The sequence below is a fragment of the Peromyscus leucopus genome, chromosome 1, assembly GCF_004664715.2.
Source record: "Peromyscus leucopus breed LL Stock chromosome 1, UCI_PerLeu_2.1, whole genome shotgun sequence".
Lineage (NCBI taxonomy): Eukaryota > Metazoa > Chordata > Mammalia > Rodentia > Cricetidae > Peromyscus > Peromyscus leucopus.
Window position 1 is genome coordinate 104,563,372 of NC_051063.1, and position 23,965 is coordinate 104,587,336.

At 45.2% G+C, this 23,965-nt stretch overlaps 1 protein-coding gene across 1 annotated transcript in view; it reads right to left on the reverse strand.

The window, feature by feature from the left end:
- Positions 1-23,965, reverse strand: part of C2cd3 (C2 domain containing 3 centriole elongation regulator) — a 118,299-nt gene that overhangs the window by 18,744 nt on the left and 75,590 nt on the right. The window contains 8 exon segments of the mRNA XM_028877526.2: positions 541-1,181; positions 1,183-1,439; positions 4,523-4,743; positions 9,613-9,774; positions 13,562-13,695; positions 14,335-14,540; positions 17,940-18,004; positions 19,852-19,990. Coding sequence (XP_028733359.1) covers positions 541-1,181; positions 1,183-1,439; positions 4,523-4,743; positions 9,613-9,774; positions 13,562-13,695; positions 14,335-14,540; positions 17,940-18,004; positions 19,852-19,990 — 1,825 coding nt within the window.

Sequence of the window (23,965 nt, forward strand, 5' to 3'; positions counted from 1 at the left end):
GTTCTGGGGATAAAAGCCAAGGCTAGGCAAGTGTTCTACCAAGGGACTCTAGCTCTAGCTCCAGCCTGCCTTTTATTCCAACTGAGGGCCTGAGCCTTGCCTTCAGGTAGGAAACTGCCCAGTATATAAACTGGAGAAGCTACACAGAAAAGTTCATTGTGAATGTGCTACCAACACCCAGGCCCCAGTCAGCGCTTCCCCCTGAAGGGGCTGCTGTCAATGGTGGACTTGTTTGTTTGTTTGTTTGTGGACATGGTCTTGCTCTGTAACCTACCCTGACCCAGAGCTCCCAGTTCTCCATCCCTCCCATCCCAGTGCTGGGACTATAGGCATGCGCCACCTAGTCTGGCTTCATTGATAGACTTAAGACACTAGTCATGCAAGTGAGACTTCTGAAGGAAGAGCCTTCCCATGTCCTACACCCTCCAGTGCATTCCACAAGGCCACTGGTCACACTCACTCTCTTAGCCTGATACCAGCACCCACAGTGCCCAGGGAGAGATGGCCTCGTACCCACTTGTGGGAAACACCAAAGGATACAGGAGGTTCTGCCTCGTGGACACCTCTGGTCCGGCTGTTACCTGCTTCTGCTTTGAAGCAGGAGAGTCTAAGGGTGGCTCCTTGTGGTTTTCTCTTTTGCTTTGGGAGGGCAGGTGTGGAGGAAACTTCTCAAAGCTCTCAGAAGAGTCACTGAACTCACTGGAGAAAGCGTCACTCTCGGCCAGGGCCTCTGGCATGGGCCTCTTGTCCTGACTGATCTGTGGTGAGCTCCATCCAACAGAATCTTTGTTCTCTTGGGCTCCTGGGACAAGCCGAGGCTTAGTTGAGGCAGACTCTTGAACCTTGGTCTTATGGGCTCCTCCACCCTCACAGGCAACCCTTTGGTTAGGGGAGCCCTCTACAGATGGGGGTTTGACTGCCTTTTGTGGGCTGGACAACAAGCTACTTCTGACCTTAAGCTCCTCTCTGGAGAAAGGTCCCGGAGGACAGGAGGGGCCTTCCCTTTGTCCCTCATTGGGCTGAGGGCTGAAGACCTCACTCATGTCTGACATGAAACTGGACCAGGGGCTAGTTTTGTCTGTCACTGTGGTAATTTCATTTAGGGTCCTGGGCTCGATAATGTCTTCTTCATAGTCTTCATCACTGAGGTCTGGGTCCACCTCAGTGTCTTCACCGCTCTGTCACCCTCGTGATGGGTTCTATGTGCTCCACCGACGCATGGAGCGCTCCTCTCTCTGAAGTCTCTTCAAGGACAGGGGCAGGCAGGGGATTGGTGCTCGCCTCTCCAGCTCCTGCCAGTGGCTCCTCTGGAGTGGTGCTTCTTCCTCCCATGGCCTCGGTGTCCTGAGCATCTGGGAGGGTGGTGACTGCTCTGCTTCTACTCCTGGCTTGGCGAGAAGTCCAAGCTGCTTGTGAGTCTCTGGTGATAGTCTGCAGATCTGAATAGCAACAGATACCACTCTTACTATATGCAGGGCTACAGACCACACAGCTTCCTCACTGGCCTCTAGCTTCATAAGCATCCTTGTGATCAGACTTTAAAGAAACCTCACAACAGTTAATTCACCCAGGAGTCAGTGAAACTATCTTCACAGCAGTATGATTTCTAGTACTTTATTCTAATATTGGGGCTGAGAGCTAATCTATTTGTAGCTGTGGAGACACCCGTGGAAGTGCTCATGCTCAGATCTCTCGGGAGCTGAGGTCCTGACGGGCATGCTCATGCTTCCATTTACTTCAGTAATCACCTATATCAAAACCAAAACAGAGTCCACTCATTGACCTGCTCGACGACAGTTATTAAAACTATCTAGTTTACCTGGAAGATTAAAGCAGGAAATCTTATCAACGCACAAGGAAAGGAAAGAAGGAAGCAGCAGCAGGGCACTGGGAAGAACGCAGGCTTTGGGTCCAGTCTCTACAGTTACGTCTGTGGTTGTGAGCAAACTGTCCCCCCGGGCCTGCTTTTCTTTCAAATGTGACCAACACCAGCCACTTCACAGGCTTGATACTCTGAGAGAAACGGGCAAACCCTGCATAGTGCATGTACAGGCACTTAATCAGAGGGAGAAAGTACCAGTCAACTCAAATTATGTTTTGGTAAAATGAGGGTGGAGAAATTAGTAAGTAAGTTGGCATAATGGTACATGCCTTTGGTTTTAGCTATTCTGAAAGCTGAGGCAAGACAATTGCTTTAGAAGTTTTGAACCAGCCTGGGCAACAAAGCAAGATCTCATCTCAAATAAGCAACAGCAAGAACAACAAAGACACAGGAAATGACACGTTTGTGTGATCCTTTTAGAGAAAAAGTCAGAAGCTAGTGGCGGATTTGACTTCCAGGGCTAAGGGCTCCACCTGCTCACTTGGAGGGTTAACTAGCAGGAGGGCTTGTTTAGTGTGGTCACAATGTTCAGGTATTGGAGGAGAGTGTGTCTGTGAACCAGTGTACCTGCAAACACAACAGGCACCAGGCAGACTTACTGGGCCCTGGTCTTTTGGTCTTAATTACTGCCTTGGAGCAATTCCCCTTTTATAAACCAGTTTATCTTCCAATGCCTGTTACCTCTCCTCCAAGAAGCCGACGCAGACGCGCAGCTGGGAGCCTCTACTCTGGCCATGTTTCATAAGGAAGCACACGAGCACACACTACAGTGTAAAGCTGTTTCTCACATCAGCTTGTGAGTGTCTTAGGGCAAGGCCCACATGTCTGGTTCATGTTGTCTTCAGGGCCAGCAAAGGCTTACCACACAGATGCAGCGTGAATGAGACCTCATCGGTGACTCACTCATACCCATTAGTCAAGGGGCCCTCTTCAGAAAAGTGTACTGCAGCGTGATGGACACAGAGCAGGCTTTTGTTACTTTTGAACTGTTTCCCTGATGTAGAGAATCAGCTCTCTTCAAACACATACCATCTCTGTGAAAATGAGTTCTTATTCTGTTATTTCTTAGCCAAGAACCCCCTTTTCTCCACCCCACACCCACTCCCTTCTGTAAGAAGCACTATGATGGAGCCTACGGGTTTGCACATATTTGACCACTGGGTTGCATCCTTACTTTCTTTCTGGGTAAGTATTAAACCTCCAAATTTGACTTCAAGGCCAGCTTTAATCCTTCTATTCTTTTATTACATCCTTGTAAAGGGACTCCCCTATCTGTAGCCATTTGTATCCTGATAAGGTCTCTCTTGTTTTGTCTTGTGACACTTTCTTTCTTGGGAGAAGCTTCTTTGGCTCAGGACAGAGTATAAGTTTATGACGGCAGATACAACTGTCTGGTCGGCCTGATGGCGATGAATGTGGAGTGTAAGTCCACTATGGGGTATGGTGATATTTTATTTGTACTGAAATGTGATTTTATTTTTATGTTAACAAATAAAGTTGCCTGGGGGTCAGAGTTATTAGTAAGCCATAGCGAAAGCTGGGCGGTGGTGATGCACACCTTTAATCCCAGCACTTGGCAGAGCTAGGTAGATCTCGTGTGTTTAAGGATACAGCCAGCATTGGAGACACATGCCTTTAATCTCAATACCAACCATAGAAGACCTGGAGGTCTGTACAGACAGGCAGTGACGAGGCGGCCATGTGGTTGGGTTTACAACCAATGAGAAGGCAGAACAGAAACTCTATAAAAAAAGACACAGGAAGTAGGTCTCTTTTCGGAGAGGTAGGACCATTGCGAAAGTGAAGGGTAAGGTTTTTAGCTCTTAGCTCTTGCTCTGATCTCTTGGTTTCATCTCTGTATTGGCTCTGTGTTTCTGATTTAATAAGACTGTTGGTTACATCTACAATGGGGTATACCCAGAGTGTCTTTCAGGACATGTAGATTTTTACCCTCCCATACCTCTCAATACGAGTATCGAGGAGAAATGAGAACCGCTCTAAGGGACTTCTTGGGATGGTAAACTATAGACCCATGCAGGTCTTCTACAGTGATTTGTAAATGTGCAGACTTTGTTCTGGCTATGTGGGTGCATGTCTGCAATCCAACATTTGGAAGGACAATGCAGGAAGATTACTGTGAATCTGAGGCCAGTCTGAAGTACACAGTGATACCCTGCCTCAAAGCCAGCTAACCAACAAACCAAACAAACAAAAAAAGAAAAACTTGCACACTTCTGGACTCTGAGAATTAGAATTTTACATATGTTTGTAGCTAAGTTTTCTCCTGAAAGATAGAGGTGCAGGCAAGTTCAAGAACAGCTAGGGGACCATCATCTAATCCACACCTGTCATTTTTGGTTAGGGGAATGAAAGGTCAAGAAAGAAAAGAGCATGCCCAGTGTCAATAACAAGTTGATGCCAGAAACCAAGGACCTGGTCTCCTGCCTCTCAGCCCAGTGCTCTTCCCATTGCCCCATGCTCCTGTCCACACCACTGTCCTTTCCTTCAAAAGGCAGAAAAAAGATGTGAAAACTGTTGTTTGTGTTCGTGATGGAGGCCCACCTGAGGGTAGACACTCAGGTGGCCTCTGACTTGGCCCCTAGTGATCAAAGCTGTAGCAGGAACTGCCCTGAGTCATACCTGAGATTAGGGAGCTGACTTGCAGCACCAGGTTACTGGATTTCTCCAGGATGCACTGGTTCTCGGGGTCTCGGCTGCTGGTTCCTAGGCCCACCGAGTCCCCCTTGGTCTCCTGGCTCTTTGAGACAGCAGGAGAGCTGTGAGAGCTGAAGGGCAGGAAAGGCCTGCTGAGCTTCTGGGTGAAGTACTTCTGGATCTCATCTAGCTCACTCAGGTTCTTCCTGGGGAAAGGGGAGGGTGACAAAGAGGTCATCTGTAGTGATTACATCCATAATCACTACATATAGATATACATACTGTCATATAGATCACAACACGCACGAGGCAGGACTGCTCACTTGGCTTAGTGCTGTATAGAACCTAGAACTACTATCGCCTTCAACCAACCCTTTACTCTCCACCTCCCATTGCCAGAGCCAACTCTGCCCCCACCTCCCAAAGACACACCCTTCTCATAAGGAACCATTCCTTTGCTAGCCTGTCTTGTTTCTGTAAGACAGCTCTTCGCAGAGCCCAGGCTGGCCTGGGGCTTGCTATAGTCTCGTCTCAGCTGAGATTACAGCAAGTGTCATAACACATGGCGTGCAAGCCCCCGTCCTTGGTCCTCACCTGGCCTCACTCCCGCTACCTCTCAGTCAGTCATTCCTGATCCTCATCCACCTTGTCTCCAGACACCACCTCCGTTTCCCCTGTATTCTCAATCACTGTGCCTGTTGACTTCATATCTACTTTTCCTTATGACTGTGACTCAGTGACAATCCCTTCCATCTACCATAGCCACCTGGCATAGTGCTGGGTACAGAACAAACGACTACTGAATAAGTTAACATAGGTGGGTGAGTGACTTAAAATATCCTGTTTTCATTCTCACCACTGTCCAATGGAGAATCACATCAGTCTTCATTTGTATAGAAATTTATGTTTTCAAAACACTACCTTGGTAATTCTCAGCCAATACATTTGGTGCCCAATGTTTGTGGTATGAATTTATGAAAAAGCTGCTTGCCTGGCCGGGCGGTGGTGGCGCACGCCTTTAATCCCAGCACTCGGGAGGCAGAGACAGGCGGATCTCTGTGAGTTTGAGGCCAGCCTGGGCTATCAAGTGAGTTCCAGGAAAGGTGCAAAGCTACACAGAGAAACCCTGTCTTGAAAAACCAAAAAAAAAAAAAAAAAAAAAAAAAGCTGCTTGCCTGTGGCCTTATAGGCCCCAGTGCAGGCCCAAGCTACACTCGGCCAGTTGTGGTGGCGCACGCTGGTAGGATTTCTGAAGGAGGCAGAGGCAGGAGGATCCCAAGTTTGAGGGCGGCCTAGGAGGCTTGCTACGGAGAAGCTTTGGCCAGGGCTGAACCACAAACAGTGGTGGGACCATGGAGGCAAAAGCTGCTGCTCTGAGTTGCTGGCTTCTTTTCATCATGTTGATGACTACAGTGATGTTGCTACCTGGGACGAAGGGTTTACTGCTGCTTGTTCAGAGAAGAATTGCCAGGACCATCATGTTACGAGAAAGCATCGGCAAAGGTCGGTTTGGCAAGACAAATGGTGGGGAGAAAATGCAGTGAAGATTTTCTGCTCTAGGGAAGAATGTTCATGGTTCTGAGAGACAGACATTTATCAGACTGCTCCAAACCACACCACACACACACACACACACACACACACACACACACACACACACACACACAAAAAAAAAAAAAAAAAAAAAATGGGAACCATGACTACACCTAACAGCGACTTTGAAATCTTCAAAAAGATGACAGGAGCCCACAATGATGATTCCACATGGACTATGGTAAAGCCATTAGGCTGATTAACACCACAAAAAAGATTGACTTTGGACTACAAACTACTCAGGACAATTTTGAGATGGCTAGCTGAGATGATCCAGCCTGACAGACTAATTGAACAAGGACTTAAAACAAGCCCTGCACTTTCTCATTATGCATCGACTGGGCAAATGATACAGGACTTGACAATTAACCCAAAATTTTTCTTTTCAAGATTCCTTAAAGATGTATTTGTCCCTAGTAGCAGGAAGTAATTTTAAGAAAAAACGACGCCCACATTCCCAAGGGATGGGAAGGGAGATTTTTGGTTGTTCAATGGCTTATGGACAATTGTTATTGTTTATGATGGTTGCTTACAAGTTGTTAATTGTTAATGGTCAAGAAAAAAGCTGAACAAGGAGATTATATTTAGAGGTTTTGTTTTAAAAAAAAAAGAAAAAGAAAAAAGAGAATATAGATATGAAGTAGATCGAATCTAGTCTGAGAAAAAACGATAAAGAAATAATAGGATAAATGGGTAGATCACTGAATCTACACTAAAAAGAAAAAGAAGATATAAAAATGACAAAATGTAGATTACTGAATCTATTATGAAAAGAAAAAATACTTTAAAAAAGGAATTACTTGTTTAAATTGAATAAGTAATGAAATTTTTGTCTGAGTTTATCAAATGTTACTGGACTGGATACTGTTAATATATAAATGGAATTTTTTGTCTGAATCTGTCAAATGTTAATGGACTAGACATCGTTAATGTAATCTTGACTGTATATTGTATATACTTATTGGATATAATTTTTCTTGTATTAGTTATAAGCTTTTTTTAATTTTTGACAAAAAGAGAGGAAATGTGGTGGTATTGTGTTGCCCAAAATATTGTGTACCCTAATAAACTTATCTGGGGTCAGAGAACAGAAAAGCCACTCGATATTTAGGATGGGCAGTGGTAGCACACGTTCAAGGATACAGCCAAGCATGGTGACTCACGCCTTTAATCCCAGAAATTGAGCCTTTAATCTCAGGGAGTGGTGGTAGAAAGCAGAAAGGTATATAAGGCGTGAGGACCAGAAACTAGAAGCATTTGGCTGGTTAAGCATTTGGCTGGTTAAGCTTTCAGGTTTTGAGCAGCACAGTTCAGCTGAGAGCCATTCGGATATGAGGACACAGAGGCTTCCAGTCTGAGGAAACAAGATCAGCTGAGAAGTTGGCCAGGTGAGGTTAGCTGTGGCTTGTTCTCTCTCTCTGATCTTCCAGTGTTCACCCCAATACCTGGCTCCATGTTTGTTTTTATTAATAAGAACTTTTAAGATTCTTGCTACAAACCACTTGAAATTAGTAATTGTTACTTTACAAATAAAGAATTTCAGATTCAGAGAATGTAAGTGATTTGTCTAGGTTAAGTAGTATGTGTCTATTCAGATTCTGGAACTCCAAGTCTTAGGTTTTTTCCTAGGACACTAGATGGGCTCTGTCCCAACCTGGTCTATTCCTTCTCACACTTCTTCAGATTATGAAACCTGAGATCAAGCTCTCTCTACTTTGTCTCTTCTTTCCATTCATCTTTTTTTTTTTGTTTGTTTGTTTGTTTTGTTTTTTCGAGACAAGGTTTCTCTGTGTAGCCTTGGCTGTCCTGGATCTTGCTCTGTAGACCAGGCTGGCCTCGAACTCACAGAGATCCGCCTGGCTCTGCCTCCCGAGTGCTGGGATTAAAGGCGTGTGCCACAGCCGCCTTTAAGGTTGCTGCTCATGACTTTTCCCAGTCTACTATCTGAAAACACCTGTCTCCTTCATCCCTCTACTTTCAGCTTACACGGCTTTCTGTCTTGTCATTTTCTCATTACTTGGTATTTCATTAAATTTCTCTAATTCGGCCATGAATATCCACAAACAGATGGTCTAGGAAGCATGTCTGCTGCCCTGAATATGCCCGGGAGGATTCCCATAGCCCGGACTGAGTCAAATCCAAGTAAAGGGAGAGGACAAAGCTCATCCTTGTTCCATCACTAGAGGATTGGGTCTATCAAAGGGTGGAGGTATCACCAAGTCATTCAGGGTCTACATCTGCATAGATGAATGCCTGCAGCAGCAGAAGGCAAGCGAGAGCACACTTGGCAGTGTGCAAAACCTGCAACCCAGGGCTTCCGTCAGGCTCTGGCACAGATTCAGGACCTGCACACTTGCTGGCACCATATCATACCTTCTCACCAGTGACACAGTCTATCAGTACTTCTTCTACAGGTCACACATGGGTCCCCAGTCGCCAAGGCCCTTCACGAGCAACTCCTAAAGAATTGCCCTGCTCCTTGCACTTAAATTTTACTTATTCAATTGTGTGTGTGTGTGTGTGTGTGTGTAGACTGAAGACAACTCTAGGGAGTTGTTTCTCCTCTGTTGCTGTGTGAGATCAGATCCTGGAATTGAACTCAGGATCTGAGGCCTGTGTGTAAGTGCCTCTACCTGCTGAGCCATCTTGCTGGCCTACCTCTTGCATCTTTAGCTCATTTTTTTTAACCGTACGGTCAGTATTTTCCCAATCTTGATATATTCTCTACCTCTGGCATTTGGAGATATTCTTCCTGCAGAGAATAGCCTTCCCATTTATTAAGCTCTTCTTTCAAAGCCCACATGTGCTGTTTTTAACACTTCTCCCGTTCATCTTTCTGGATTACTCATTCCTCTGTCTGCTCTTGGACAGGAAATCACAGCTCTCACTACCCTGCACTGTAGTTATCTGGCCATGGTTATCTCCTGCACTGGGGCTTGCAGGCCTCAAGGTCAAAGCTATTTAATGGTGAAATCAAGTCCTTTCCACTGTACCAGATCTCTCAATACCCTTGGGCTGATCTTGTGATCTACAGTATGTTTACTTCTTACAATGATTCTTTGCTAACTAGACCAACACAGTGACAGGAAGTGTGGACAGGATAGATAAGTAGAGTAAGGATGTGGTTGTGAAGATAAAGGCCATGGACAGGAGGAGGTTTGTAAGCTGTAAGGATGTGACACTGTTTAGATGTGAGGGTGGCATCAACAAGTCCTGGTGAAGAAGCTGACGTTCTTGGATTTACAGGTGGACTACAACCAGAGCCCTCCGAAGGAATACAGGGCTCTGACCGGCAGATCCATCTGTGAGAAAGTCTACGAGGCTCCAAGGTCCAGCTCAACACTAACGTGCATGAGATCACTCCACAGAACCTTCTGGAGAAGGGACAAGGAATGGGAATGCCATCCTCCACGTTGGCACTGCTCATTCCCCTAGGCTCCACACACAATGGCCCCTGGCTTCTTCCCTCTGCAGGCCCTCACCTGAGAGAAGTCAGAATGGAGGGGTGGGAGGACAACGGCGCTGTGGCCACTTTCTCATCACTCGCCAGGGCCGCCTCCCCGTGCTGCAGGGACTCGTGGAACCGGCGGATGTTCTGCACGTGCTCCTCATGGCGTGCTGCCTGGCTTCGCAAGGCTCCGTTTCTGTGGGGAAACCGGGAGAGAAGGAAATGCCTAGCCATGGAGAGAACTCCACGTGTGACAACCGAGCCACTGCCATGAGATGACACTCAGGCCTCCCCCACCTCGGCAGCCACCCCGGCTTGCTCAGCTCTCTCAGATCACGCAGGTTCCCTGGAGAAACGTGCTTTTGGTTTCACCCACTCCACTTCCTTCTGTTCTCCACATTAGAGCCCGAGTGATTTTTCTAAAACACAGATCTAACAACAAGAGTAACAACAATAATATATATGGAACCCCCATCATGACGGCAGTCGTTATAAGGATTCACCAGGGATTAATCTAGTCAGCAGTATCATTTCTTTCCAGCTCTGCCTCTTTTAATCTATAGAACAAATCGTTTAATTCCTAAGCATGATGTCAAGCATGTGACGGCAACAATCTTCTTTCTCTTGACAATTAGGCAGTCTTACTGAGATGTAATTCATACAGCATTCAATTAACCCAATTAAAATATACAATCCAAGCCAGGCAGTGGTGACACACACCTTTAATCCCAGCACTTGGGAGGCAGAGCCAGGTGAATCTCTGTGAGTTCGAGGCCAGCCTGGGCTACAGAGTTTCCGGAAAGGTGCCAAGGCTACACAAAGAAACACTGTCTCGAAAAATCAAAAAAAAAAAAAAAAAATACAATCCCGTGATTTTTTAGTATATTAAGAGTTATCTACTCCTTTTCTTTTCTTTATTTTTTTTAAAGATTTATTTATTTACTTATTTATTATGTGTACAGTACTCTGTCTGCATGTGCCCCTACAGGCCAGAAGAGGGCACCAGATCTCATTATAAGTGGTTGTGAGCCACCATGTAGTTGCTGGGAATTGAACTCAGGACCTCTGGAAGAGCAGTCAGTGCTCTTAACCACTGAGCCATCTCTCCAGCCCCTTATCTACTCCTTTCCAAAAATCAGTTTTAGAACATTTTATCAGCTCCTAAAGGTAAATTCCATATTCACTAGCAACCATTTCCATTTCTTCCTGAACCCCTGAAGCTGAGGCAACTACTTATCTCCTGTTTTTACCATTTGTCTATTCATATTTCACACAAATGGGATCGTACAATATACTTTTAAGTCTCTTTGATGTTATAATATATGATATATAAATATATTAGGATATAATAAAATTCGTCAGTACTCTTCCTTTTTTATATTACAACTTCCATTTGTATTTAGAATTTTAAAAAGTATCATTGCTTATTTTTTTGTGTGTACATGCATGCTTGAGTGTGGAGTGTGTCTGATCCATTAGAGCTGGAGTTATAGGCAGATGTAGCAGGAATCTTAAAAAGTTCTTATTAATAAAATCAAACCTGAAGCCAGTTATTGGGGTGAAATGCTGGAAGGTCAGAGCTAACATCACCTGGCCAACTTCTCAGCTGGTCCTGTTTCCTCAGACTGGAAGCTTCTGTGTCCTCATCCAGAATGGATCTCAGCTGAACTGTGCTGCTCAAAAGCCTGAAGCTTAACCAGCCAAATGCTTAACCAGTCAAATGCTTCTAGTTCCTGGTCCTCATGCCTTATATACCTTTCTGCCTTCTACCACCACTCCCTGGGATTAAAGGCGTGTCACCATGCCTGGCCAAGTTTCCAATGTGGCCTTGAACTCACAGAGATGCAGATTTCTACCTCTAGAATGCTAGGATTAAAGGTGTGAGTGCCACCATTTTCTAGCCTCTGTATCTAGTGGCTGTTCTGTCTCTGACCCCAGATAAGTTTATTAGGGTGCACAATATTTTGGGGAACACAATACCACCACATTTCCTCTCTTTTTGTCCTTTAGAATAGCAGCACCTTACTGCTGACTCGACTCTCCAGCCCCTGCATTTAAACTTTTAGGGAACTGCCAGACTGATGGCAAGGCGGCTGGACAACTTCACAGTCGCTCCACCACCTTCTTCCTAGCACTTTGGTGTTATCTCTTGTTTCTTTTCAAACAGTTACTGCAGTGGGTAGGAAGCTGCATCTCATTTTGGTTTGATTTACATCTTTTCATTTGTTCAGTGACCACTTGCATATTTTCTTTGGAGAACTGTCAATCAGCTATTTTGTCTGTTTTAAAATCGTGTCCCTCTGCAGTGTTGGGGAATCAAATCCAGGCACACAAGTGCTTCTATATTAGAAGTACTTCAGATGGGATATTTGTTTCATATTAGTGCCAGAGTTCTGTTTGTAGTTTAGTTACAAATCCCTATTAGAGCTATATTTTAAAATTATTCTTCTATGGGTTTCCATTTTATTTTCTATTTTTAGATTTCTTCAAAAAGTATTATTATTTTGTGTGTGTGTGTGTGTGTGTGTGTGTGTGTGTGTGTGATGTGTGTGGTGCCTGTGGAAGCCAGAAGAGGGTGTTGGATTACTTGGACTTGGAGTTACAAGGGGCCATGAGCCCCAAGATGTGGGTGCTGGGAACTGAACTTGTGCCCTCAGGAATCGCTCTTAACCGCTGAGCCATCTCCCTCCCCCCCCCACTTTACTTTTCTGACGGCATCATTTACAGCATCCAAGGTCTTACTGGGTAAGTCAGTTCTTCTCTTGTTGCTTGTGCTTCTGTGGTCATTTTAGGGAATCAATACCTCACAAAAGGCTCCCCTGACTGTGTTTTCTTTGAAGAGTTTCTTGTTTTGCTACTGTGTTAATTCCCATTTCGAGCTGGTTTGTGTCTGACACTGGGAGGAGGTGCTGGCCCGGCCTGGGCTGGGTACCAGGCTGCTGCAGCACTCCTCAGAAGCCTGCTCTTTCCTCACTGAACTGTCTTAGCACCTTGCTAAAATTCAGTTGACATACTTTACCTTTGGATTATTAATTTTATTTCACTGATCCTATTTCTAGCCGGTGCTGTGTTTTGCTTACTGTAGCTTTGTAGAATTGGGAACTTTGTTCTTTTTAAAAGGTTGTTTTGTCTATTCTGCATATGTTAAATTTCCATGAATTTTAGAATCAACTTATTCATTTCTAGAAAGAAGCCAACAGGGATTTTGATATGTTGAACCTACAAAAGAATTTTGGAAGTACATCTTAAAAATGTTAAATTCATGAATCCAAAAACATGGGACATTTTTGCTGAGTGGTAAGAAAAATGTGGGGGAAAACCTCTGGTAGAGAGAGAGGTAAAAGGAACAATCTTACTTTTGGTCTTGTTCTCTAACAGGATGGGGCATACGCTAGCCCAGAAATCCACACATACTGTCACAGCTACCTTAGTGAACAGAATGAGCTAAGCATGTATGTGTATGGTTTGGGATTTTAAAATTTATTTTTATTTTTTAAACAGGGTCTCATATAGCCAAGGCTGACTTCAAACTCACAAAGTAGGAGAGGATGGCCTTGATATTCTGATCCTCCTGCCTCTCCATCCCAAGGGCTGGGGTCACAGGCGCGCACCACCACAGCTGGTTATGCGGTGCTAAGGATTGCACTCAGGGACCTGCACGAGGCAGGCAAGCACTCTACCAACTGAGCTGCAGTCCTGGCCCCTGAACCAAGTGTTTTAAACAAAACTTAGCACATAGTTTTTCCTTTGGGGGGGAGGGTGATATGATTTTCATAAAAGGTGAAATGGATCTCAGGACAAGAGGAGAGTGTTCCATCTCTCAATGGCAGTAAAAACACTCTCGTTCCTGTCTTACAAAGTTGTTTCCAGAGACCTTGGAAATCAGCGTGTCTGCGTATGAAGTCTTTCCCTGGCTTTCTCCGGTGTCCTCCTCTACTAAAGGAGAGAGGAATGACAAGACAGTTCTTCCCATCGACAATTACCTTGCAGGAGAGGAGACATCTACCTCCTTTGGAGAAGTGTGAGCAAGCTGGCCTTGCATGTGCCTTGCAACAGGCCCAGGGAATGCGTCACATACAGAAGAGGCAAGGAAGGAAAAGGGGCTGAACACGGGGACCTGCAGCAGCAATGGAAAAATGACACACTGGTTACCACCAATCCTTCAGAACAAAGCCGGGCATAAACCTCAAAATTCGCTTGGTATAGTTTACTCGCTCTGCGTTGAACACTGTTAGGAGCAATATACATTGCCTCATTTCAACTTAATAATCACCAAGACAGGGTTTCTCTGTGTAGCCCTGGCTGGACTGGAACTCACAGAGCTCCCCCTGCCTCTGTCTCCTGCATGCTCAGACTAAAGGTGTGCGCCGCCGCCGCCGCCCGCCACCACCACCACCACCACCACCACCACCACCTGGCTTGGGCTGTGATATTCTTATCTTGTAGTCACCAGAACTGATCAGAAGACTTCTCACGAAGGGATCACCGAACTCTCAGTCACTTCCTCACACGCTCACTCATTCAGTACTGACTGATTCCATGCTGTGCCAGGCAAATGTGAGAGGCGAACAGAATCTATTACAGCAATAGGAGTCCCCTCCTGAGCAGTCTGGAAAACTCCCCTTCTTTTACAGCCTCACCCCGAAGCCAGGAAGCTGATGTCTACATAAAGTGTGGGCTTTAAGCTGGAAGTAGCACAGAGTATAAAGGCTCTTCTTACAGTGGACCTGTAATTAGTGTGAACAAGGAAACCTACCAGGGATCCTGGGGCCGCCGTCCCTCGCCTGGCTTGTCTTTCTTCTTTCAAGTGCATCAGACTCTCCAGAGGGGAAACAGCAACTTTTATCTGCCCTTGGCACTCTCCACTGAAGTCTGTAATGTTGTACCAGCCACAGATAAACTGAAAGCCGGACAGCAGTGGGGAGAGGTCCACCGAGGCAAAGCCAATCACCCTCTCCTCATCTGTGGGGGAGAGAAGAGAAGAGCTGCTAGTGCGGCCGGCCATGTCCTCCTCCTGTGGAGATGGGAGACTGCATGGAGAAGCTGGTCCAGACCACTAGAGACACCCAACAGCACTGCGCCGAAAGGCTTGGGAGCCAGAGCTGTTAGGAGTCCTTTGCTGTGCCGTGGTTATCTCTCGCCCCACTGTCTTATTTGAGCAAGGTCTCAAGTATCCCAGGCTGGTCTTGAACTTGCTCTGTAGTTACAGACCAGTTGAACTCCTGATCTTTCTGCCTTCAGCTCCTGAGGGCTAGGGACACAGGCATGTGCTAGAACTACAGTTGTGTCACCATGCTGTATTTATGTGGCCCTGGGGACCAAACCTAGACTTCGCATGTGCTAGGCAAGCATCTACAAACTGAGCTACATCTCAGGCCTGTTTTGGTACGTCAGAGAAGAGCTGGCAGAGCTGTGCTTTGCATTCTTTATACAAGCAACTAGAAAAATTCTAACCTGTATACTACTTTCCTATAGACATAACATGCCTCCATGATTTTCTCATGTATGTGTGTGTGTGTGTGTGTGTGTGTGTGTGTGTGGTGTGTACATGCACATGTGCACACGTTCATACATGAGGGGTAGTCTTGAAATTTCAAGAATTTTCACATTCTCTCTCTCTCTTTTTTTTTTGAGACAGGGTTTCTCTGTCTAGGCCTGGCTGTCCTGGAACTCGCTCTGTAGACCAGGCTAGCCTTGAACTCAGAGAGATCTGCCTGCCTCTGCTTCCTGAGTGCTGGGATTAAAGGCGTGTGCCACCATTGCCTGGCAGATTTTCACTTTCTTATTTATAGTTGCCTGTATTTCCTACACTTCCTAAGATATACATATGTATTACAATTAATTAAGAGCCAAGTAAATCAGTTATAAAAGAAAGACAACCCCTGAAAACCAGCATGGGATACTGATCCACGCTGATCCAGCTGTTAGGTGATGTATGACACAGGAAGCTGCTTTGATATCCTGAGTCTGGGTTAAAGGTTCCAGCATGCCACCCTGCATTTTTTCAAGCATGCTAACTGCACTTCTCGTGTCCCCACGGCTGTCTGCCTTCTGTATCCTGTCACTTGGCATAGGAACTGGCAGAACAGGAAATCAAGCACTTGCTGACCACGGATGGCCTGGTGTTCTTCAGATGCTCTCTGTGGTGTGTGGGGGATCTGTGTGGGCAGGCCTAGACAGTTAGATGAATCTGTCTTGTTTGGCTGAGGCATTTCCCTTAAATCCATTTACAACATGAGCTTACAGGCATCACTGGGGGTCCTGAGGATAGGGGCAGCATTTTATTCCCCATACCCAGCAGCCCTAACATGGTGGCGGCATAACGAAAGTGGCCCCATTTACTGAGCAGCACTTATGTGCCAAGTTGTTTACAGATATTATTTCTAATCTTCACACAACCCCAAAAGAATGTACATATAATTATATGGCAGAGTAAAGATTTGAACCTAGGTCTGCATATAATCAGACCTTACTTTTTCTCTTGCCATTGAACAAGGTGAACCCCGTCTGGGAATTGCTATAGAACATTAGGGAGGAAAGGAAGGAAGAAGGGGTATGGAGCCCAGTTAAATACACCAGGAATTACTTATGCTGAGCTAGAGAAACTGACTTTGGACCAGTCCTTGCATCCACAAGGCTGGTAGTGGTGGAGTTGTAAGTGAATGCAAAGCAGTAGCAGAGAATTCCTCTTCAAAGCCAGATCAGAGCAGCCCTCACACAGGAGCACAGGAAAAGGCATGCCCTTCCTGCCCCGGCACTCCTGGTCTCCTTCAGGTCTCAGTCAATACTGGAACTAAACACTGGCAGACAAAGTGCTGTGCTCTGTGGATGACTCCAAACAACTGGGGTTTGGAAAGCAGGAGCTAGCAGGATCTTAACGGGGCTAGACGTCAGGAGTGGCTGAGCGGGACTGAACTTACTAGGCTGTGAGAAGACAGGGTGTCCAAGCTGCCATCTCATTTTTCTGCATCAGCCAGTCTTGCAGTCTTGCAGTGACAGCTATACAGTCAGTCAGAACTGTGCTCAGACCCTGGCTCTACCCAGCTGGCTTCAGCACTTGCTCTCTTCTCACTGGACCCTCCCCCTCGTGTGTGTGTGTGTGTGTGTGTGTGTGTGTGTGTGTGTGTGTGTGTGTGTGCGTGCGCGCACACGCCAAAGGTTGGTATTAGTATCTCCCTCAATCACGTTCCAGTTCACTTTTCGAGACAGGTCTCTCACTGAACCTGGAGCTCACCGACTTGGCTAGGCTGGCTAATGAACTCCAGGGCTGCGCCATTCCCACTTCTCCAGTGCTGTGAGCAGCTTTTATGTAGGTGCTGGAGATCCAAACTCAGGCTCCTACGCTTGCCCAGCAGCACTCAGTGACTGAGCCATGTCCCTGTTCTATGTATAACGTCATTAGATGATTGCCATTCATTGCACAGGCACAAGGAAACCACCAGGACATGTGCTGTCCGGCCTTGCCCCGTGAACCCTCTGAAGTAGGCACTGTTAATACCCCTACTTTGCAGCTATGGAAACTGAAGCACAGACAAGTCAAGTCATTTATCCAAGATCCCACCGCAACAGTCGGAGGCAGAACTCACATTTGCATCCAAAGAGTCTGGCTTCAGAGTCAATGCCCCTAATACTATTGGCTTATGTTTCTTTTTATTTTCTTCACATTTTAAAAGTTCCATTTATTTATTTTGGGGGGTAGGGTGGCGTGCATGTGCCATAGCTTGTATGTGGCGGGAGGTCAGAACACAGCTTGTGGGCACGGGTCTCTTCTTCTACCATGTGGGTCATGGGGTTTGGTGGCCACTCTCCCCACTGAGCCGTCTTACTGGAGCCAGGCTGTGCCTCTGAAGTAGTGGCACATCTTGCAATCCCAGCATTGGGAAGTTGGAGGCAGGAGGGTAGTGAGTTCAAGGACAGACCAGATTACAGTGAGACCCTGTCTCAAAACAAGCAAACAACCCATAGTAGCTAAGCAAAAATAGGTTCGAGGACCATGTCAGCACTCCCTCTTAGGGAGGCTTTTAAAACAAGGAAGGATAAGATGTCACTACGGCCTCATATTCTGCTGGTCTTGCTTGACAAGCCAGAGCCAACAGAAGGTCTAACAAAGTGGAGGAAACCACTTGTATGTGTCCTGTACATGACAGCTAAAGACAGATGCAACTGGAAAGGCGCAAATGCAACTGGATTCCTACATTAAGCAGGTAGTCTAAAAAATATGACTCCTAAGTATTTAACTTCCACAAGAGAATAATGGAGGCTTCTGTGTGAGTCTCTTCTACCAGACACCTGTGTTCCCATGGTCATTAGGATCATGGCTCTCCTTATCTGGAAAAGAAAATCACAGAATAGCACTCATACCTCCTTTATGCCACACTTTAAAGACCAGGGTTTGATGTGGGTCCAGAAGCAGCTCTTTTGATAACCTGTTAGGAAAAACCAACAGTCACCATGAGTTAACTACAAGAAACTTCCACAGTATGGAACTCAGAATTGAGGATGATACCCTATCAGATTAGAGATGTTTTCTTTAGACAGTCTCAAGAAGAAACCCAAGGAATGTTAGAAGCAGCAAAGAAAACTTTGCAAGAAGAAACTGATGCCTTAGAACCCGGAGTGGCATTCATTCAGTAGGATTTGATAGATCAATTGGATGGGAAATTTGGCCACAATATAAACCTTGAAGCTGGTGAAAGGTAAACATTTATAATACTTAAAAAAGCTTGTTTAATAAACCTGAATATAAATGACGATTTCCCATCTTCAAGTGACATGTAAAGGGAATAAAAACAAACTTTCATTCAATAGAAAGGTGGACTTTCCCACCCCATGTGTGTACGTGTATGTGTTTCAGTCTTACTATGTATCCCTGGCTGGCCTAAAACTTGCCGTGTAGACGAGGCTGGCCTCAAATGCACAGAGCTCCACCTGCCTCTGCTCCCTGAGTGCTGGGATTAAAGGCATGTAACACCAGACTGGCAACTTTATATTTTGAAAGACAGTATTCATGTATGTATTTTATATAATGATTATATCAACCTTAGCAGCTTTATGTCTATGTTATTAAGACTGATTAAGCAATCTTCAAAAAAACTTCTAATTTAGATTTTACAGTTACCTATAAAATTATATTCATCTTAAAATGAGGAATTTGATGTTTGGAGATAGTAGGTAACTTAATTAGCACAGCTAGGATATGTCAGGGATGTGGTTGGATACAAAGTTTCTCTGGTTCCAAAGACCAGGTTCTTTCCATTGCACTAAAGGTCTTTTCCTTTACTGAGATTAATTCTCTACCTAGAATACTGCCCCCAAACCTAGCTTCGTCATCTACGTAATTTATGTATACACTCTTCTACTATTTAGCTCTGCAGTTTTATTTATGAGGCACACTCTGGCTTCCACATTGGCCTAAATAACCCCTTTTTTTCTGAGCCACCTTTCTACCAGTACCGGTCTTACTTCTTTTACCACACCGTCAAACTTGAGTACAGCCTTTAACTTTGATGCTTCTTCCCAGGATGACCACAATTTAACAGGAGAGAGAATTTTACTCATTTGCATTCCCAGAGCAAGGCATACCTCTTGTCTCTCACTATTTTTTGAGCAACAATCAGAGCTGAAAGCACTGAAACAAGGGGCTGGGGAGATTGGCTTGGTGGTAAAGAGCACTGGTTGTTCTTACAGACGATCTCAATTCAATTCCCTGCACCCACACGGTAGCTTACAACCATCTGTAACCCCGGTTCCAGGGGAGCCAACACCTTCCTCTGACATGGTACACACACACATGTATGTATGTATGTATGTATGTATATATACAGGCAAAACATTCAAACACATAAAATAAATTTAAACAAATAAACAAACAAACACTGAAACAAGGCCAGCAAGAAGGCTCAGCAGGTAAAAGCTACCAAATCTGACAACTCAATTGTCCCTGGTACCCACGAGGGACAGAGGGAACCAATGCCCACAATTTGTCCAGTGCCCTCCATGCACTTGCCATGGTATGTATATACACACACACACACACACACACACACACACACACACACACACACAGTAAGTTTTAAAACCCAACAACACTGCAATAAGCCCTCTAACCGCTGGGAGCCATGAATCTGTAAACACCAGGACAAACAACTGTATAAAGATGCACTTTGTAGTCCTGCTCAAACATTATTGTCTCTATTGTATTTCTGGCTCTGAGTTTGTCTCTTGGAACAAAAAGCTGATTCTAAACAGATAATAACCATCAGAACACACAAACCTTGACTGCTGTTGAAAATTCCAGATGGGTGAATCGGTGTTCTCAACCACATGGGTGTACACAGGAGACGGCTCAGCGGCTGTTGCAAAGGACACACAGCTACTGGGTACGGACACTTTCCGCTCTGTCAAGGGGCTCCCTGAAAGAGAACACAGCAGGGGATTGCATTTTATGGCAGGGCTTCTTCTTCTTCTTCTTCTTCTTCTTCTTCTTCTTCTTCTTCTTCTTCTTCTTCTTCTTCTTCTTCTTTTTTTATAATTTATTTATTTTTTAACGATTTATTTATTATGTATACAGTGTTCTGTCTGCATGTATCCTTGCAGGCCAGAAGAGGGCACCAGATCTCATTACAGATGGTTGTGAGCCACCATGTGGTTGCTGGGAATTGAACTCAGGACCTCTGGACGAACAGCCAGAGTTCTGGTATTAAGGTGTTCTTAACCTCTGAGCCATCTCTCCAGCAGGGCTTCTTAAACCATCTACTTAGGACTACTTTTTATCTGAGAAATTTGTATGTGACTTGGGTGGGCAGGCATATACATTTAAAATAGGCATAGAAATCAATATTTACTCAGAGAAAATTATAAAAAGTTCATTTAAAAATAATTCTCTAAAATACATATAAATTCACTGTTCATAAAGGATAAAAGCAATCTATACACTAGTGAGATGGCCATGCTTGTTTATTTTTACATAAGGAATGAAATCTTGGTTGAACACTTGATACTTCAGGATGTGGCTGATCTGACTTGTAATAGTCAATTCTGTGAGTGCCACTTTGTAAATACACACACAGTACAAAGAAGCATGGTTAGGGCCATTTCAGAAAAATGCTGGAAATTTTGTCCTAATTTCAAGCTAAAACTCATTGAAAGATTTTTTATTTATTTATGAAACTCAATTCAGCAATTAAGAAAAAAAGCCAAACATTTTACTACAATTCAGAGATGAAGTAATTTGATAAATGCTGAGGAACAGTGATGAGAAAACATTAAGTCTGTTTTTCAAAATTAAACTGCTGGGTGTCATGGCTCATGCCTTTAAATTTCAGACAGAGGCAGGTGGATTTCTGTGAGTTCAAGGCCAGCTAGGGCTATATAGCGAGACCCTGTCTCAAAATACAAAGGCAGAAAGCTTTGTATGCATTGTGACTCAGAACATATGGTAACCTAAAATCAGCTGTTTGTTGGTCTTGAGTAGTGACTGGATATACAGTGTGAGTTCAGAACCAAGGCTACCATGAAGTCAAGCATTAAAAGCTGCCAGAAATACTACCGATTTGTTAGTGCTCAATTTTTGAATTAATTTCTGGTCTCTGTACCATCATTGCTGTCAAATGCTCTGTGATCCCCACTCAGTTATGCAACCCATGAGACCTGTGACCCCCAGGTCAGGAAGCTGGGCTTCCGGGTATCAGAGAGTGCTGGAAGGGGCCTCATACATGTGCAGGGCTGAGTCTAGTTCTCTTACCTTTGGTCTTTGCTTGAGCGACTCTTCTACCTGACATGTTTTCATGTTCCTCCCTTCTTTCCTTTTTCCTCCCTTCCTGCTATGTAGCCCAAGCTGGCCTCAAATTCATAGTCCTCTATCGTCAGCCTCTTTAGTATTGGAGTTACAGGACTATGCCACCAAGCCTGGCTCACTAGTGACCTTTCTACCACTGCCATTTCCCTCTGGCTCTCTCAGCTCATGTTTCTCTTCTGGACACCTGCTCTCAAATCACTTCCCATAATAAAATTCTAATTCTAGATGTACATCAATATTGCTCTGATCTTTCTTATGCTGTGGCTCCCCAGATCTACCCTGAGTTTTTACTTTTGAAGCAATTTGTAGAAGTCTAGAAATAATACTACTGTTTTGACTTTGGAGGAAATAATTCTAGAGCTTTTAGCCAATTAGGCATCCATAAAGAAATCTGCTGGGCAATGCAGGTCTATCCAGTTACCCTGCTCTCTCCCAGTGAATGAGAATTCATCTGGGCTTGTTTACATTTCTGGAAAGGGTCAGGCTCTGGAACACTGGCCCCTGCCCCCTGCCTTTTTGGGGGCTTTTTTTGAGTTTCTCCATGTAGCCCTGGCTGTTCTGGAATTAGCTTTGTAGATCAGGCTGGCCTTGAACTCAACAGAGATCCACCTGCCTCTGGCTCCTGAGTGCTGGGACTAAAGGCGTGCACTACCACTGCCGGCTACTCAAGCACTTTTTAAGGCATTTCAGAAGAAACTCATTCTACCCCTAATAGGGCTGACAAACACATTGGGAGCAGCTGAGGTCTGAGGTGAGCTAGCTTTACAGCACTTAAGCCAGTGAAAACCTTCCAAAGGCCAGTCTTGAATGTTAAAAAAACTTAGTCCAGGGATGGAGAGACGGCTCAGCAGGCACCAGAGCTAGCTAGCCACACAAGCCTGCTGACCGAGCTTTGCCTCAGGTGCTCATCTAAAGCTGGCGGTATGCAACTGTAACTCGGGCACTCCTCCACTGAGATGGGAACCAGACAGAACTTTTAGGAAGTTCACAGCCAGCTAGCCTGGCCCATACCACAGAGCAGCAGCCGACACAAGGAGACACCCTGCCTCAGTGACCCCCTCAACAAGGCGGGAGATGAGACCCACTTCCCCAAGTCCTCTGACCTCCATTTGGGCACCATGGCGTGTGCATACATGCATGGACACACACAATGAATACATAAATACACATTTAAAAATAACAAGTTAGTATGGTTCTATAAATCTAGTACTACTTGACATTTCTGTGTCAAATGTTCACAAGCCGAGTCAGAATTGGTTCTGATCTGAGGAGAGAGACACAGAGACAATCTCTATCTCTGTAATATCTATCTCCAGCTGTACCTCACATTGCTTCGAAGCACTTTACCTTTCTCTTCCAGGTGTCTCATTTGTAAAAACAGGGCTTAAAAGACCTGTCTTGTGTAATATAAGCACATAAAGATTAAGACTATTGAAGTTGACTTTCTCTTCTTTTCGAACAGGGCCTTGCTATGTTGACCTGGCTGGCTCTGAACTCCTGGATCAAGCAACTCTCCTGCCTCAGTCTCTTGAATAGTCATGGCTAAAGGTATGTGCCACTGTACTGGTCTCAAAGCTGCTACTTTTTTTTTTTTGTTGTTGTTGTTGTTTTTCAAGACAGGATTTCTCTGTGTAACAGTCCTGGCTGTCCTGGAACTCACTATGTAAACAAGGCTGGTCTCGAACTCACACAGACCTGCCTGTATCTGCCTCCTGAGTGCTGGGATTAAAGGTGTGCAGCTACTTTTTTTTTCTTTTTTTTTTGGTTTTTCGAGATAGGGTTTCTCTGTGTAGCTTTGCGCCTTTCCTGGAGCTCACTTGGTAGCCCAGGCTGGCCTCGAACTCACCGAGATCTGCCTGGCTCTGCCTCCCGAGTGCTGGGATTAAAGGCGTGCGCCACCAATGCCCGGCGCAGCTACTTTCTTAAAGGAGGGCTCCCCAAGGATTCTGTAACAAATGTACTTGTATTTTCGGAACCACGTCTAGAGAAGGGGCCATGGAAAGTTTGTAATTGCTCTACATTCATGCTTTAGGGTTGTCTGTAAATCATCAGCATGTACAAAGAAATTGTTCATTCCACGCCAAGGCCTGGAAAGTTCAGGCACAATGAGAATGCTGTTGGAGGCAGGAGCAAATGCAATGTGATGCTGAAGCATGTAAATGACGCTTGTGAAAGCTTGACAAGGTACGACAGTGTACAGAGAGCACACACCCCCTCAGCCCCAGGTTCTCGGAAGATGGCAGTAGAAAAAGAATCCCCGATGAACTCGTGTGATCATCATGTTTGATAGCTGAGGAAATGACAAGTGGGTCTGCGGCTGCTCCAGGTCACCAAACAGTCACAACTCAGCCAGGGCAGGCCAGCCCTCCACTTCCCATTCCCAAGCCCTGTCCTGGCACGATGGAGAGGGTCACGTCAGAGACAGGGAGCAGCTCTGCACGTCCCCACCTGGCTGACATGTTTATGGGTGAAAGGACCACATGGGATCATCACTCAAGAGGAGATATCTGAGCACCAAGGAAGTCTATGAAAGCCGGTGTCCACCCGGACATGTCACGACCTGGCTGTTGTAAGAAGCCAAGTAACAAGT